Source organism: Chlamydomonas reinhardtii, chromosome 13, assembly GCF_000002595.2.
Source record: "Chlamydomonas reinhardtii strain CC-503 cw92 mt+ chromosome 13, whole genome shotgun sequence".
Classification (NCBI taxonomy): Eukaryota; Viridiplantae; Chlorophyta; class Chlorophyceae; order Chlamydomonadales; family Chlamydomonadaceae; genus Chlamydomonas; species Chlamydomonas reinhardtii.
Window position 1 is genome coordinate 4,458,533 of NC_057016.1, and position 16,400 is coordinate 4,474,932.

At 63.4% G+C, this 16,400-nt stretch overlaps 3 protein-coding genes across 3 annotated transcripts; all 3 read left to right on the plus strand.

Annotated features, from left to right (window-relative positions):
• The first annotated feature begins 17 nt into the window (after window positions 1-17).
• On the plus strand, window positions 18-7,759 carry CHLRE_13g603450v5 (uncharacterized protein). The gene is made up of 13 exons (XM_043069824.1): window positions 18-681; window positions 1,283-1,332; window positions 1,522-1,963; window positions 2,290-2,523; window positions 2,903-3,013; window positions 3,255-3,435; window positions 4,465-4,562; window positions 4,807-5,104; window positions 5,405-5,599; window positions 5,842-5,918; window positions 6,162-6,240; window positions 6,550-6,599; window positions 6,819-7,759. The coding sequence occupies exons 1-13, from the start codon at window positions 610-612 to the stop codon at window positions 6,888-6,890; spliced, it is 1,959 nt and encodes a 652-aa protein (XP_042917787.1). The 5' UTR covers window positions 18-609; the 3' UTR covers window positions 6,891-7,759.
• Window positions 7,760-7,805: 46 nt separating this feature from the next.
• On the plus strand, window positions 7,806-10,891 carry CHLRE_13g603500v5 (uncharacterized protein). Its single transcript, XM_043069825.1, has 5 exons — window positions 7,806-8,020; window positions 8,348-8,390; window positions 8,520-8,593; window positions 8,867-9,041; window positions 9,443-10,891. The coding sequence occupies exons 1-5, from the start codon at window positions 7,874-7,876 to the stop codon at window positions 9,523-9,525; spliced, it is 522 nt and encodes a 173-aa protein (XP_042917788.1). The 5' UTR covers window positions 7,806-7,873; the 3' UTR covers window positions 9,526-10,891.
• A 46-nt stretch (window positions 10,892-10,937) lies between these two features.
• On the plus strand, window positions 10,938-16,400 carry CHLRE_13g603550v5 (uncharacterized protein). Its single transcript, XM_043069826.1, has 9 exons — window positions 10,938-10,957; window positions 12,143-12,343; window positions 12,579-12,618; window positions 12,926-13,005; window positions 13,368-13,500; window positions 13,723-13,799; window positions 14,099-14,216; window positions 14,442-14,543; window positions 15,023-16,400. Exons 2-9 carry the CDS (start codon window positions 12,233-12,235, stop codon window positions 15,139-15,141), a joined length of 780 nt encoding a protein of 259 aa, XP_042917789.1. The 5' UTR covers window positions 10,938-10,957; window positions 12,143-12,232; the 3' UTR covers window positions 15,142-16,400.

The window sequence follows — 16,400 nt, forward strand, 5'->3', positions numbered from 1 at the left end:
ACGAGCTCCCACACCGGAGGCAACCCGCTGGATCCAGACCGGCCGCGTGCTCCCCCCTTCGTAAGTTGGTGGGAAGAGTGGAATGTGGGAAGTTGGGATCGCTGTGCGTATCCAGTAGTTGTGTATATGGTGTGCGTGTGTGGGTAGTTTCTTCTGGAATGGCGGGGGAACCGGGTGGGTGCCGGGCAAGGAGTGTGTGCAGGTACGTAAATGCTACATGCCCCGAGGGGACTTTTCCCGGAGCAAAGCGAAGGGATGTGTCGCCCTCAAAACTGTGCGTCTGTGCGTCTCTGCGTGCGTATACGGCACAATCCCGAGGGCGCTTGCCCTTCCGCTCGCCGGGGCCGCACGGCCGCCAATGATATGCAGTGTTGTAGCACTCGCATAATAGATATGCACGATATTAAAAATGGGGGCGCGGCGCCGGCCGCGCGCGGAGAAAACAGGTCGCGACGGTTTCGCGAGCATAAAAACTTTGCGAGCGGTCCCGCGCGCACTCCGGCGCGAGCTCGCGCCGAACTGTGCATAATATGAATTTAACATATCATTTACTGATATACAATCGCATCAGCGGGGCGCCGGGCGATCGGGACAGCGAGTTTGGGAACGATGCTCGGCAAATTTCTAGAAGCTGCCTCGCGCCGGGCTGCTCGCCCGGCCTCCAGCGCAGCGCCGCTCGGTGTCGAGACATTAATAGAAGCGTTTGGGCCGCTCAGCGGGCTCGGGCGGCATAGTTCGCCGCGTCGGCATTTTTAGCATTTCCCGCAGCCGAAGTCTGCGCCGCGGCCGCACGAAGCTGCCGTTAGGTCGCAAGTGTCTCGAAGATATCAGTTGCAGCGCGTTAAGGTCACTCGGCGCGCACTCCGAGCACTTCCGCGTTCGCCCGTTCCCCGCTTTCACCCCGTGGGCACCCGCGCACAGAACAGCGAGCCCGCAACACCGCGCGCCCTCCCCGCTGCTTGCGTTCCGTGCCTGGCCCTCGACAGCGCTCCCAGGCGTCCGGCGGCAGCCCGTGCCAGCCAAGGAAATGCCCAAACCCACCCCCACACACGCCCCTGCACCCCCACCCTCCCCAAGCGCCGTCCAAGCTACCCCAACCTCTCCCCCCCCTCCAATTTGCTCCGGGGGGATGCGTCAGCATCCCGTCATGTCTAAGGGCGGGAGTCGGGGGTGTGGACCACGGGTCGGGCCGCTCCTGCCCGCTCCTGCGCAGCCCGCTCTCTCGACGTCACCGCCTGACGCCCTTGCTGCTGCCGCCTCTTGTAATGCAATTGCTGCACAGGTGCCGCTGCTGCGCACAGGCCACGGCCCAAGGGCGGCTGTGCGCGTCAGGTCGGTCGGTCGGGGGCGCATGGGAGCGAGCTGAAATTCATGTCGGAGCTCAGCCACAGCCCGGTCTCAAACAGCGCTATTACCTGCATAAAACACACGTTAAATCAGGCGCTACTAGCACTCCTAGCACAACAAGAAGAACGAAGGCAACAACGACGCAAGAATGACCGCACTGTGCCTCGCCGACAGCGGCACCAGCGGCAGTGGCCTGCGCGGTCGCCGCCTGCACGCCACCACCACTCGCCCGCCGCTGCAGCTGCCCTGCAGCCGCCCCGTCCCCGCTGGCACCCGCAGGAGCTGCGTCCGCGTGCTCGCGTTCCGCTGGGGCAGCGGCAACAACAGCGACAACAAGTCCGCCGAAGCCGCGGGCGGCGCCTCGACACAGCCTCCACAACCTCCGGCCGCAGCCGAGTCGCAGCCTAGCGAGTCTGACAGCATTCGCGACATCGACGCCATGCTCGGCAAGGCGCCCAAGCTGGCGGGCTTTACGGATGTCGCCGAGGGCGAGGCGGGCGGCGGCGGCGGCGGCAGTGGTAGCGAGGCGGAGCGGGCGGAGGAGGTGCGGGTGCGGCGGCAGGAGGCCTTCCGTGAGGTGCTGCGTCCGCCGCCCTCGGGCTACTGCGAGCCCACGGTGAGGCAGGCAGGCAGGCAGGCAGGGAGTGGGGCCGTGGCAGTGAGGCAGTGGCAGTGAGGCAGTGGCCGTGGACAGGAGCAAAGAGGCCGGAATGCAGTCGCATGTACGCATACGGTGCCGCGCGGGGTGTCCCTCCCCGTATCCCGACGCTTTGCCGCGCATCTAGCCTTCGGTCGGCCCTGCCAGCCTGGCACGCCTCGACACCAACACTAACCCCCACGCCCCCACAACACCACACCCCTAAGATCACCCACTCCCACCACCCACCAAACCCACCCAACCACCACCCAACCACCACCCAACCACCACCCAACCACCAACAGGACGAGCTCATGTCCCAGGCGCGCGCCGAGGCGGACGCACAGCAGCAGCTCGCCACCAACGCCCTCATCAATGCCCTGGGCGACAGCAGCAGCAGCAGCAGCAGCAGCAGCAGCAGCGGCGGCGGCGCCCACCGGCTGCTGGCGGCGCTGGAGGGCGACCCACGGACTCGGGGGGTGGGCCGCGCGGCGGGGCGCTCCGTACAGGGGCTGCAGCGGTGGTGGGCGGGCGTGCCGGTGAGTGGGAGGGAGGTGCGTGTGTGTCTGTGTGTGGTGTGTGTGTGTGTGGGGGGGCGTAGGTCATTCCATTCCCAAGATACACACCGGCTAAACCTGAGGATCAATGGGTATGATGGTTCAGACGTGTTTGGCAATGCCCACAGCTCCACCCACTGACTCGGGGCAGCATTTCCAACCCCATCGCATGCCTTGCATTGACGCACATCATTATACCACCCACTACCCACCCTGCCGGTCCCGTCCAACCCACAATCTCCGCTGCCCCCCTCCACCCGCCCCCTACCGTCTACGACTTCCTTGACTAGTCATGAATGTAAACCCCCCCTCCACCCCCCGCCCCCCCCCCTCCCACCCCACACACGCCCCCCCCCCCCAGGACAAGCGGCTGGTGGTGGCGGAGGCGGCGGCGCTGGCTGTAGCCGCCTACCTGGGCAGTGCGGTGCTGGGGGCGGTGGAGCGGGCGCCGCTACTGCCGCAGGCCTTCCAGGTGGGCCGTCTCGCGTGGAACGGCGACAAGGCTCGGGAGCAGCACTGGGGGGGGGGCTGGGGTCGAGCACCGGGAATCCACCCGCCTGCCCCCACCCCTACAATTCACCCCATGACAATGGGACTCTCTCCCGCGCCCCCGCCTCCCCCGACCCCCGATCCCACCCTCCCCACCCCCCAAACTTCCCAATCCCACCTCCCCACTTCCCACCACCCCACACCCCAAAACAAAACACACACAGGCGGTGGGTCTGGCCTACTCCTCCTGGTTCTGGTGGCGCTTCGTGCTGTTCGCACGCGGCCGGCAGGAGCTGCGGCAGCTGCTGGGGCGGGCGCAGGCGGCGGTGGCCGAGTCCGTGTCCGACCTGGCGGAGGCGGCGGACAGCGCGGCGGCGGCGGCGGCGGCGGCGGGAGGCAAGGACGGTGCGTGGATGGGGGGTTTGGCGTTGATTTGGGGCGTGTGGTAGGGCATTGAGGATAGGGATAAGTGTTGGGATAGGGCTGGGCTGGGCTGGGCCGGGCTGGGCTGGGTTGGGTTGGGTTGGGCTGAAATTGACAGGGTTATGTCAGGCGGGTTTGTGTGCGTGTCAGTGTGTGGCCAGTGTGGTTAGTATGGCGACAGTTCGGGCAGCAGCATGAAGCAGCGGCGCCCGTGGCCCCTGCGGCAGCACAGCACAGGCAGGTAGGCGCCACAGGCAGCAACAGCAGCAGCGGGGCGCATGCAAACACACCCGCACACACACACAGGGCGGGGCAGAACACGCAAAGTCTATGGCGCTATGTTCAGGCACGGTCGCCGCCGCCGCCGCCGCCGATGCACGCAGTATTTGCCTCAACAACCTCAACAGCGGAAAGCGATGAAGACGAGGAGTTTGACGGCGGCGGCGGCAGCGGCAGTGGTGGCGGCGGTGGCGGCGGCGGCTGGCGTACGCGCGGCGGCGCCGCCGTCAATGCGGCGGGCGCCGCCGCCCGCGCCGCCGCCACCACTGCCCGCGGTGTGGTGGAGTCGATTGCGGCGCGGCATCATGAGCGTTGGAACCACCATCACCACCACCACACTCAGCAGCACCACCCGCAACACCACACGCAGCAGCATCGTCATTTGAACCGCGGTCGCTTTCACCTGCTCCACAGCAGGAGCCGCCCCGAGTATGGTTCTAGAAACGACGGCGGCGGCGGCGGCAGCCCTCAAGAGCAGCAGCAGCAGCTTCAGGGGCAGCAGCAGCAGCAGTCGGCGGGTGGGAAATGCCTTCGCCCGTGCGCACACCTACGCAACAATAGAATCGTTGCTTGCGCTATACTGCCTAGTCCACCGGATGATAACCTGTACTTGTACTTGCTAAGCCGCCTCCGCATGTGACACGCACTGCACACGTATCCATTGTATCCATGGCTCATGGGGCACCGTTTATTATAACTGTAACTGCATCTGCACCCATTGCATTTCTGCAGACGCGGCCGCCGCCGCCGCCGCCACGGCTGGTGCCGATGCTCAGCGGCGCGAGGCGGAGGCGGACTCCACCCAGGCATACGTGGAGGGGCTGCTGCAGGTGAGTGGCGTGCGTGTCGTGTGTGTGGGTGGGTGGGTGTGGATGTAAAGGACACGCAGGGGGGGCGGCGGGGGGGGGACTGTGCAGCCAGCCGGGGCCAGGCCGCCCACTCCGAGCACTCCCCCACCACCACCCTACCGCCACCACCCTACCGCCACCACCCTACCGCCCAACCACCTTGACAACTGCGGCCCTGTTGCGCCATACCACCACAACTGCCCCCCCCCATCGCGCCATACTACAGGAGCTGGACGAGCGCCAGGCCCGCCTCCACACCCACGACCAAGGGGGCGAGGAGGAGGAAGAGAAGCAGGAGGGGGAGGAGGGGGCCGCAGCCCCGCCCACCACCACCCCCTGGGCCTCCTCCTCTGGTACCGAGGAGCAGCACCGCCGCGGCGGCAGCGGCGGCGGCGGCGGCAGCGGCCGCGGCGGCCCGCCGGCGGTGTTTGCGCTGCGGCTGCTTTCGGCGGCGGCGGCGGCGGGTGGCGGTGATGGTGCCGGTGTGTTGATGGCGCGGCAGCGTGGGCCCGAGGAGGTGGAGGGTGAGTCCCGAGAGCAGTGGCTTCCTCTGGGGCTTGTGGCAGGAGCCGCATTGGGGTTGTCAGGGCGTGTCAGTGTTACGGTGGGGCCCCGCGCCGAGACAGACAGGCGGGCCTGCGGCCCGAGACGGGCAGACACCACGCAGCAGTGTACGCCGCAACCCAGACCCGCACGCGACTAAGCCGACTACATGGCAACTACCTCCTCCATTTCGTTACCACCACCACCCACCACCCACCATCACCGCCCAAGCTCGCGACCGAGCGCACAACCGCCCCCCCCCTCCCCTCCTTGCATCACAGGCATGAACGGCATTCCCGACCCCTCCGCCTCCTCCGCCTCCTCCGCCTCCTCCGCCGCCTCCGCCTCCGACCCGCCGCAGCAGCAGTCCCCCGCCTCCGACCCCCCACCGCAGATGGCTCTGGACCCCTGCCTGGGGTGGGACACGGAGGCGTGCGCCGCCACCGGCCACATGCAGCTGGAGGCGCCCGACATGGGTGCGTGGCGTGTGGGTGGGTGTGTGGGCTGGTGTGGGTTTGGGTTGGATTTACCAGCCAAGAAAGCGTACGTGGCCGCATGGGGTTGGGAGGATCCGTCGGGTGTGTATGTGCGCCGCCGTGAGGCGGTTGGCCACGTGCCCACCTCCAACCCACAGCACCTGACTCATCCCTATCACCCTTCTCCCTCCCCCGTCTCCCCACACACACATCCCCACACGCACACACGCACACGCACACAGCCAAGCTGGAGGCGCTGGCGGAGGAGGCGGCTCGGCAGGCGCGTGCGGCCACCGGCTTCAGCCGGCACGTAGACCAGGTGTGTGGGTGTGTGGGTGGGTGGGTGTGGGTGGGGGTGGGGGCGGGCGTGTTCAATATGGGTTGGGTTGCGTCAGGTGGCTGGGTGTGCACCTGTTCGGCGGAACCTCCCCATGTCCCGTTTCCCTCCTGCTTTTTCGCCGGGGTCTCACGACACTCGCGCGCCCGTGTCGACCTCACGTCCGTCCCCCCTGAAACACACGCTCGTACAAACACACACGCCTCCCTCCCCCTCCCTGCCCAGGCGCTGCACGCGCCCGGCCGCAGCCGCGGCGCCTCAATGGAGGAGGAGGACCTGGAGGGGGAGTACGGCAGGGCAGCGGGTGAGTCTGGCCAGGAGGAGGGGAGGGAGGGGGCGTGTAGGGTGCAGGTGCACACGGTTTCCTGACGGCTTTAGCTCACGCTAGCTGTTCTATAGTTGCCAATGAGAAACCCCGCCTAGTTAATTAAGAATGCACTAGCGACATTGGGTCGTGGCGAGCTGCTGCTGCAACCATACGAGCCAACCCCGTGCCGCCATCTTGCCGCTGCACTCCTTCATCTCGTCACCCCTTCAAGTAACCCTTGGACAACCCCTCGCACCCCTCCTCCCCCTCACACCCCTCCTCCCCCTCACACCTCCCACCCGCCAGGCGCGCTGGAGCGGCAGGAGATGGAGCAGATGGCCAAGCAGCCCCACGCGGTGAGGGCAGCTGCGGGGGGGGGGGTGTACGTCCCCCCTTCCGCCCTTCCCAGACCCCCCATCACAAACCCATGCGCCCATGCACTCACCGGCTCCGGGTCTCCCTTCTTTGCACTACCACTCGCCCACTTACCCACTCGCCCTCACATCACACACACGCACACACGCCACAACTGCAACCGGCATGTCGTTTTGGAACTATGTTTCTTCCAACAACAGGTGATGCCTCACCCCAGGTCCCAGCGCCAGCCGGCACAGGGCGAGGAGACCGGCAACGGGCCGCAGCGGTGAGCAGCGGCGAGTGAGAGCGGTGAGCGCTCATGGATGATGGGCGGTTCCGGACTTGTCCGGGTGGACGTTGATTTGGTTGGTTGGGCTAGAGGATGGTTGTGGAGTGGCGCGGCGCGGCGTGGCGTGGCGTGGGGGCACCGGCGCCGTGACACGTCGCGGATTGGGATCTTTCTTGGGCCCAGAGGGGGGAGGTCATACGTGTGAACGAGGACGTGCAGAGTTAAGGCGACGGAAGGGACGGTGCAAGGGCCCTGCACGATTGCGCAGCGCAGGCGGCTGTGTCTGTTTGCAGCTGGCTAGCTGAGCGGCAGCACAGCTGCGGTAGGGATATGCTTCTATTGCGGGAGTAGGCACGAGGCGCAGACTTGCGGTAGTTGGGTGCAGCTAGCTAGCTTTTATTTTCAAGAGCAGCAGCTATATCTGTGTCCGCTGGTTGTTGGTGATTGGAACATTCGAGGCAGGCTGAAGTTGACGCTGACTGTTGGGCTAACTCGTGCGGAGGTGAGGAAATCGTGCGGAGGTGAGGAAAGCGTTGGGTAAGTTGGGGCTGGGAACGTGTGCTGCTGCGACTTGAGGGGGCAACACACAAGTGACAGTCCGCTGGCGAGGATGAGATGTAATTAACACACGCAAGCCCACAGCGTCTCGTGTAAACGAACGGTTCTGCCGGCGCACGTGAAACATTTCAGCGGTACTTTGGTACGCTTTACCCGACACAGCAAACCGCCGACGCGCGCTTTGCTTGGGCTCCGCAGCTCGCAAGACCTCGGGCATGCAAGTGCAAGAGCTCGAGTGGACAGCTGAACTCCAGGTATCAAATAATGTGAATTACAGCTGCTAAGCGTGACGTGGCACCGCCAATCCGCCATGACCCATGACACACAAATCTGTCGCTCATTCCAGACCTTCCGCCACAGTTCTCCATCCGCAAAAACAAATTACAAAACACAGATTTTTGCTGCAGCTCAAGACAAGCACGCAACATGGCCATTTCGTCGCTCGCTTGCAAGTCCGCGCGCGTGTGCCGCCTGCGCTCAACCGCGGCGCCCTGCTCTCTGCCTCGTGTTTCTCGCAACACGGTGGTAAAGTTCCAGCAGCCGGAGTCCGCCAAGGCTTCCGGTTTGACACAGGCAAGTTTGCAGCACTCCCGAACGCAGCGCGCGCCTGCTCCCATTTGTGCGAATGGTCGATATGCGATCAGAGATAAACTGTGGCCAAAATTCCGGAAGCTTTCATTCTCGGAAGCGAAAGCTGTACATGCAACTCGAGTCGCTGGTCGCCGACACCGTTTCGCAGTCACCGTGCCTTCACCTTCCTGTCAGTTGCTGGTAGTGGCCACCTTGACATGTTTGACCTGGCAACTGCGTATCGGCGCGCTCGACGGAACACTGTGCGCCTGGACCAGGATGCGCAAGGGCCGCTTGCCTGACGCGGGCAATCCCCAATGCATGCTACAGGATGTGGAGGCCATTGCCGCGCAGTTCAACGACGAAACGGCGCGTAAGTCGCTGAAAGTTTCCGACGTTGTCGTCGTATGCGCCGCAGCGGTTAGCCCCGGGATTCCGCCCAGCCGCCAAGCTCAAGAAGTACAAAGACCCTTTGGTTCACATCCCTCTTTCTTACGAGCAGACAAGCTGGAGCAGCTGGCCGCCGAGGCCATGAACAAGGCCGTCACCTCGCGCAAGGAATCCGTGGCAGAGAAGGTGAGCAGAGGAAAGCAGGGAAGGCTTTACGAGTTTACGACTACTGATAGCCACGCCGATGGCCGATCCACAACATCCCAAGCCATCGCATGCCCGTTCGGTGGATGCATGCGGCGCGCCGTCCACAGCTCCCGCTGCCGCCACATGCGCTGCCTGCCAGCCATGCGCACGAGTGCCCTGCTGCCCCGACCTGCTACGGTTACCTCCTCCTATCCCCGTCCTCCTCCCCTTACATCCTCGCCTTCCTCCCCTCCTCCTCCCTACCGCCTCCAGAGCTTCTACGAGGTCGCCCGCTCGCTGTCCTCCATCGACGCCGCCACCGCGCACGAGGACCTGCCTGACACCGAGGCCCTGTTGGCTGGCACCTTCGGCGCCTACTACAGCGGCAGCGGCTCCAAGACACCCGCTATCCCCACCGCCGCCAAGGCACACAAGCCTGCCGACTTTGGTGAGAGCTGGGTGCAAGGGAGAAAGGGGAGGGTGAATCAGGGGAGGGGGAGGTGTTGGTTGCGTGGAGACGCGCAGGGAGTTGATCGGCAAGAGTCAGCGGGGAGGCTAGGGAGGCTCGTCTGAGTCGCAACGCGTTTGCCGGCCTGGTGTTGGAAAGGCCGGGAGGCGGGGTCGAGGGCAGGCAAGGTAGACGGCAATTGGGTAGCACTGGCAGGTAGGGACGTGGTACAGCCTTTCTGGCCAGGCGGATGTGGGTTGAAGACACGGCCTGCCCTCCCTCCCCCAACCTCCCCACTCCAATGCCCCCTCCTCCCCACCACCTCTCTCAAACTCCCGCTCCCCCAACACCCACCCCTCCCTTGCTTGTTTCCTGCCACACTGCCCCCTCTGCCCGCACAGCCGACAAGCTGACGGCTCTTGAGCAGGAGGCGCTGCAGAAGGCGCGTGAGGCCAGCACCCACCCCACCATCGGCCAGCAGTAGGCCAACATCCACACAACCCCGCACAGTGAGCCGGTGCGGCGGCGGGAGCAGCGCTCCAGTAACTGGGGTTCCCATATGGGTGTGTGAGACGGATGTGCGCGATCCCTGACTGGCTGGGTGGAGTGTGGATGGAGTATGGGTGGGGGGCACCGACAGGGCGCGACCACGCTAGCCGGCTCGAGATGGGCGTGACCAATGGTCCCAGCAGGCAACAAAGCATCGTACTGTTTAAGACACTGGTGCGCCCGTTGGGTTTTAGAGGGCACTGCCGGCGTTTCCTGTATGCGGCGCTGGCGTGGGGTCAGGGGCAGTACAGGGACCCCGCAGGTGCCACGGTTCGAAGGTGTTTGGGTACGTGGCCGTTTCAGAAGCCCACGCGACGTAGCAGCATCGTTACTCTAGTCGCCAAAGCTTCGTATGCGGTATTAAGATTTAAATTGGCACATGCGGATGTGTTTATGGTAGCTGATGCCGTTTGGAGGAACTTTACACGGGATCCTGGCCCATGCAAGGATCCGACACCTACCTAACCAATCACATAATCAGCAGGTATTGATTCGTTCTGGCTACTCCGTGCATGATGATAAAGAGGCGGCGCCTGGTTTTCTTGATGCACGGACTGTTTGGATTCGGGTGGGCCGTGCCAAAGAGGAGGTTTTGCTAATGGACATCGCGGCATTGGGGCTGATTCCATACACACACGCTCTACTGCGTGCGGCGGGGTTAGCCTGATGCGGCGTCGACGGCGCGTGGGGCGATTTGTGTCGCCTACGGCCACGCGGCACCGGAAACGTGTCAATAAACACACGTCTAGTTCCCGGCCGTGGTTTGAATTTGATGGGCTCGGGGGCTCCCTTGTGGACCCAGGGACCCGATGAGGATGGGCAGGAGACAGAAGCGGCGCCGGCGCGGGAGCCGCCAGGGTGCGGGAGATGGACTGACGGTTGCCATGTGCGGTGCACGCGTGCAGACGGGAGGTGGTTGGTCTTTCCTAGAGATGTGGAGGACAAAGTGGCGTGGCGCCAGACGCACATTTGAAGATGGCTAGGTGTTGGTGCAACCCTGCAAAGGATGTGCGTCCATGGGACTAGCCCAGGTACGAATGTCCTACGCGCATTTCACTGTAGGCTTTGCGACTGTTTGTTAGCAGCGCAGTAGTCCCAAAAGTGCCGAAGGTGAAGCCGAACCGCGAAGAAGGAAAAGTCCCGGCGCAAATTGCGCTTGAGTTCTTTGGGGGTGATGTTAAAAGATGCTGCTATAAGACCCGGTTTGATGCGTGTGACGAGATTCAAGCAGTGATTTGAAGGCCCATGCTGCAGCCGCGCACGGGCCCGAAGGGACTGGCGGGGTCCTGTAACATGATGCACAACTGCAAGGGCATGCGCCCGGGGTTTCAGACACGGGGGCACGTTGGGACGGAGAGCTGGCGGAGGTTGGCCAGCTGGGGGGTGCCACGTGGTGCCACTGTGCCAGCAGGCTGCCAGCCCCTGCTACCGTGTCTGCTGCCAGGGGTTGGCACTTGGCAACAGCTGCGGACTGCATGCATGCACAGCGTGACTGAGCAATGCGTGTGCAGGCAGGGAGACCTTGCCCAGCAAACTCACTCCAGCCTCTCTCTGGACGGAATGAAGCCACGCCGTGTCGTATGTGCCAAGCCGACGTGTGAGGCAGGAACCTCTCTACGGAACAACTGAAGAAGGGTGGGTTGTGGGTCCATGGGTCAGAGGCACGCGTACCCCTGACGGTGCGCGCACCCCTGGCATGCCACGTTACATGCATGTGCGGAGCTACGAGTGAGCACCGACTCACCGAGAGCCTGTGACCGTTTGCCGGTTTGCGGCAGCGGCATGGGGCCGGAGCTTGAGAACTCGGGAAGCCTCCAGCAGCCCCCCGAACCCCCGAGTGAGCAAGACAGAGCAAGGGACCGAGCCTCAGCCTTTGTGCGGTGCCGGTAGTGCCCCACGTGAGCATGCCCACACGTTGCCATGGGGGTTGAGGGAAGGACGGAGGTAGCGAGCCCAGGGGGGGGCCCACGCAGGTACGTGTCGTGGACAGCACGGGACGTGGGCTGGGCCGCGTGGGCACATACAGCCACACGCAGGCCGCAGGAAGGCGGGGTGGAACGCGGCAAGAGGGCTGACGGGGCGCCAACAGCGGCCCCGTCGACACCAGAGAAAGCTCTACGCAAGAGCCTCAATATGATTTGCTGATGCCACTGATGCAACCCTTGCCACACTACCGTGGCTCGGGCTTTATGGCAGGATGTACCGCGGTCTCGGTAGCCGGTAGTCGTCTCTGGAGCAGGTTTTTGAGACCAGTCTTGGTGTGAAGTGTGTATTATCGCTTGACGTTTCCAACATGACCAAGTCGTAGTCATTTTAAAGCGGTGTGACCTTTTGGCAGTCAAGAAGTCGGCCGCGCGCGCGAGAGGCGGGGCCCTGCGCTGTGTGCATCATGTTTATACGTTGATTTGTTGCTTTTTGGCCCTAACGTTCGGATTGGACAGTCCAACAATGTGCATGGAGGGCCGACGCACGCTTACGTGGAAAGGCTGGTTGCGTGATTTAAGCGCTGCCGCGCCTGCGGCGGCCCTATTACAATACAAACAACAAACAAGCAACCTACTTAATAGCCTTCTATTTCCCAAATCTCACATTGCTGAAACAAACTCAGCAAAGCAAGCAACTCCTAACGCCCGCAAAGCACCATGGCGACCAGCCTAGTCCACGGCTCGGGTCTGTCAGCATCTCGCAATGCCTGCCAGTCCAGTCGGCGTTCCGTCAGGGCTCACGTCGCTGCTGTGCAGCGGAGGGTCGCGGTGAGTACTAAACGTGCCTTGGCTGCGGCTCCCGCTTTTTCTGGTTTCGGGGTTAGCGAGGCGCTTAGAAGCCGTGCGCTGCGCAAGGCAGGCATACCCCTGACGACTTGACGGCTGTTTTCATACTGGCCGCTTAGCCAGGACCTCTCTTGGCTCGGTCGGTAGCATCGATGCACCGGGCTGCGGCGCGCGCCTTACCTAACCGAACTCTGTGCCCCTCTTGTGCGCCCTGCAGGATGTCGCGTCGATGAAGGCAGCCATGAGCGTCGACACCGGTGAGCATTGGCTGTCTTGTGTTATAAACGACCCTCCAGCTCAGCGCGTTGACGCGTGCCCGCCTAACCCAACCGCCCCTCCCCACCTGTCGGCATGCACCACCAACCCCAGGCCTCCAATCCATATGTCCCGCGAGCCCCATGCCTTGTCCCCTCAGCCAACCAGCTTCTTTTAACCACGCACACATCTCCATTTGGTTCTCCATCTCCCTTCCAGGAACGCAACCTACAATGCGCTTGACTCATTCCCAACTTCGCTCATTCCTCCCTTTCCCTTTCCCTCCGAAACTCACACTCGCACATGCAGCCAAGCTCGAGGCCCTGGCTGAGGAGGCTTTCCGCAAGGCCAAGGAGGTCGGCAGGAGCGCCCGCATGATCGCCGACGAGGTGAGCTATTGCCGTACGGTACGGCATGTGTGTGCGTGCGTATTTGCGCATGTGGTTGCGCTTGTCCTAGTTCCCCGTATAAAGGCCTCACGTACGTGCGGCTTCCTCCGCACGTTACGGTACGTGTACGCGTCGCCCCTCCCCAGTCCCTGGCACACCCCCGCTCATCGCCCAGCAGCCAACGCCGCGCCCCCGCCCTCACACCTCTACCTTCACTGCATCCATCAATTATGCCCCTGCCCGACTTCCGCTTGCCCCTCACCTTCCCCCTCCTCTGGGTCTGGTTGATCGTTCGTACGGCACCCGCTCACCAGCCCTCTTGCGCATCCTGTTCCGACCCCCTCATTCACTGATTCACACAGGCCCTCTACCGCCGGGCAATGGACACAGAGGTCGCGCCGCCGCAGCTGCCCCTCGCCCGCATGGAGGAGCGAACCACCTTCGCCGCCGCTGCCTCCGGCCCGGCCGAGGTTCACTACGAGCAAGCCAATGCAGGTGCGCCCGCGTGCATGTGTCGCAGATGCCTAACTCGTTAGGCGGCTGGCCGACCCCATGGGTGGGCCACACCCTGCAGCGCCGTGCCGTGCCTGCCATGCCCGCGCACCCGGGGCCTGAGGACCCCTGCCCCCGCCTGACTCCCATTCCCCACACCTCCCCACACCTCCCTACTCCCTCCCCACTCCTCTCTCCTCCGTTCGTCCTCTTCCCCCCACACAGGCGTGCTGAGTCAGCTGGAGGCTCAGGCCATGGAGGCCGCCCGCTGCGCCATGGCCGCCCACGCCGCCGCCCTGGAGGTGAGGGAGTGGGCGCCACAGCCCCACACCTAGCAGGCCCCACATGCAGCTCGCCTCCCAGCCATACCTGCCAGAGCAGCAAGCACACAACACACCGCCACTGGGCAATTGCCCTAGACCGCTCCCTTACCGTTGCATATGTGTGCATGCTGTGCGGCGCTTTGCGGCTCGGCGCTTCAGCCCGTCCAGCTATTGCCCTCCCCACGACCTGACGTGCCTCTCGATCAGCACTGCCTGCCAAACCCTGTCATCAACCACCCCTAACCCCATGCCCCTACCCCACGCCCCTGCACCTACAGTCTGCGGAGGAGAGGGCCCGGCTCGCCGCCATCGAGGCGGAGATCGCCGCCGCCGAGACGGGGGCTGCCGAGGCCGCCGCCGCCCCGCGCGCCGTCGTGATGGCTGCACACATTATTGGTGAGAGCTCACCAGCTGAGAGCTCTATCGGCATTGCATTGATAGCGGTAGCGGCAGGGACCTATAGCGGTAGGGCACCCGCCGTGGCGGCTGGCTCATGAGACGGCACGCACGTGTGCCCCCGCTGCCATTCCCGCGCCCCCATGTCTGCCCGACCAGACTGTCACGCACGCCACGCACCCCTCCCGCCGCCGCCGCCGCCCCACCACTTCACAATCCCAACAGGTGACGCCGCCGCCCAACCGGCGCCGCGCAGCGCCCCCAACTCGCCCAAGCCCTCGCCGCTGTGTTCCATTGACCAGGACAGCCTGGGCCGGCCCGATGCTGGTGAGCGGTTGAGATTGATTGTTGATTGGAATTCAGGACCCGCTGCTATCTAGTGACCGCATTGTTAAAGTGGCTGGTTGGTGTGTAGAGGACCGATTAGGTGCCTGCGTCTGCTACGTTAGCTAGTTCAAGATAGTTAGCACGCGAAAGACGGGCACTGGCTGGAGCCCGGCGGGTGCCCTCCTCCGCAGAAGGAGCTGGGCGCTGCGGGTGCACTCATTGGTGACAGTCGCCAGCACACTCACGTGCGAGAAGTGCGTGTCGGTTGTATCGGTTGTGTCGGTTGTGTCACGTCCTGGCCGCCCCCTCCCCTCCCCTCCCCTCCCATCGTTGTGTTTTCATTTGGTTGCACTCACTGATTGATAATAATCACCAGCCTGCTCAAGTGCGAGAAGTGCGTGTCGGTTGTATCGGTTGTGTACGTTGGTTGTGTCACGTCCTGCCCGCCCCCCGGTCGATGTGTTGATTACCGTATGCAGGCCTGCTGGCGGCGCTGGAGGCTGAGGCCCTTCGCAAGGCCCGCTGCGCCATGGACGCAAACGCCGCCGCCGCGGCCGCGGCCGCCGCCGCCGCCGCGCAGCAGCAGCGCCAGTCGTAGATAGATGCGCGCTGCTGGGCGTCCGCCGGGCGGCTGGCGCGGCCTGTATGTGTGCAGCCGCGAGCAGAGGTCGGCTGCTGGGAAGGAAGGGCTGCCTTTGCGACCACGCGGTGACCCATCCCATTCGCTAGTGAAGAGGAATGAGCTCACTTATGAGAAGGTGCGGCGGCCCAGAGTTATGATTAGTGTGCAAACCTCCAGGAGTTTGCCGGACCAGTTTTGAAAGTCTGTGCGCGCTTCGGGCTGTCCGGAGAGGCTGCCCTCTGTTTGGGCCCGCTACTAATGCTGCCTCCAAGTGCACTGCTGCCTCCAAGTGCACTGACCGCCTTCTTGATAGCAAGTAAGGTGTGCGTGATTATTGTCTGTTGGCAGCAGCGTGTTGATTGTGGCACTGCGCCGATACCATTAAATAAGGGTAACGCAGATTGCATCGGTAACACGTAGCAATTTTGACGTGGGTTCCCCAGGGATTACTATTTATCCACGGATTTTGAAGAACAGCACGAATGCATGGTACTTTATGGATGGTTTGAAAGGTCAGAAGGGGGTGGGGTGGGGCGAGATCAGATAGCGGGGCAAGGGCACGCATGCGTGCCTGTTTACTGTGCGCGCGTGCCGTGGAGCCAGAAACGCGGAGGTGCCTGCTTGCCACACTTCATCATTTGCATGGCACCATGCCCAAATAACCTTGACCTTAGTGCATTGGGCACAGTCTTTGACTAGCCGAAGCACGAAGACTAACTTCGCGTGCCGCGGTAGCATTATTCTTTCCTGCGGTTGGGCAAATGCGGCGGTTCTCAGCCTTCGCATAGCTGTCGGGTGGTCCTACTGCTCTGTCGTGCGTATGACATTTACTGGTGTTGCGTTTTCGGTCTTTATTGTGATGGCTGTTACAGTATGCTAATCGCCGCCGTGTAGGGAAGTAAGGCAGGAAGGCGGCATAAGACATGGACTTGGCCAGAAGCAACCAAACCCACGTACAGTAATAGCAACCGCATCACACGCAGCCAATGACGGCTGCGGGTGCATGTGGTTTGGGGTTTGCGCTTCAATTTTGACACGGGCCGTCGGGGTGCGTTTTTCTATTGTTTTAGTTAGGCTCTTGTGATACGGTGTGCGAGTTGAAGGGCAAGCGGCACTGTGGTCCTGCACCACATGTCCTGGCGACCGTCATACGATGTGGGGAACGAAGGAGTGCAGGACGGAATAGGCCTACCTATCCAGGGGTCGGCACTGCTGCGTGTGTAAACTGCTCGTGG

Excerpts from the sequence above, each read along its gene's own strand:
- CHLRE_13g603450v5 (XM_043069824.1), top strand. The coding sequence starts at position 610 with ATGCTCGGCAAATTTCTAGAAGCTGCCTCGCGCCGGGCTGCTCGCCCG. Across the intron at positions 682-1,282 it reads CCAGCGCAGCGCCGCTCGGT|GTGCCGCTGCTGCGCACAGG; the intron begins GTCGAGACATTA and ends ATTGCTGCACAG. Across the intron at positions 6,241-6,549 it reads GGAGTACGGCAGGGCAGCGG|GCGCGCTGGAGCGGCAGGAG; the intron begins GTGAGTCTGGCC and ends CCCACCCGCCAG.
- CHLRE_13g603500v5 (XM_043069825.1), top strand. The coding sequence starts at position 7,874 with ATGGCCATTTCGTCGCTCGCTTGCAAGTCCGCGCGCGTGTGCCGCCTG. Across the intron at positions 8,391-8,519 it reads GTTCAACGACGAAACGGCGC|ACAAGCTGGAGCAGCTGGCC; the intron begins GTAAGTCGCTGA and ends TCTTACGAGCAG. Across the intron at positions 8,594-8,866 it reads AGGAATCCGTGGCAGAGAAG|AGCTTCTACGAGGTCGCCCG; the intron begins GTGAGCAGAGGA and ends TACCGCCTCCAG.
- CHLRE_13g603550v5 (XM_043069826.1), top strand. The coding sequence starts at position 12,233 with ATGGCGACCAGCCTAGTCCACGGCTCGGGTCTGTCAGCATCTCGCAAT. Across the intron at positions 12,619-12,925 it reads AGCCATGAGCGTCGACACCG|CCAAGCTCGAGGCCCTGGCT; the intron begins GTGAGCATTGGC and ends TCGCACATGCAG. Across the intron at positions 13,800-14,098 it reads CCCACGCCGCCGCCCTGGAG|TCTGCGGAGGAGAGGGCCCG; the intron begins GTGAGGGAGTGG and ends CTGCACCTACAG.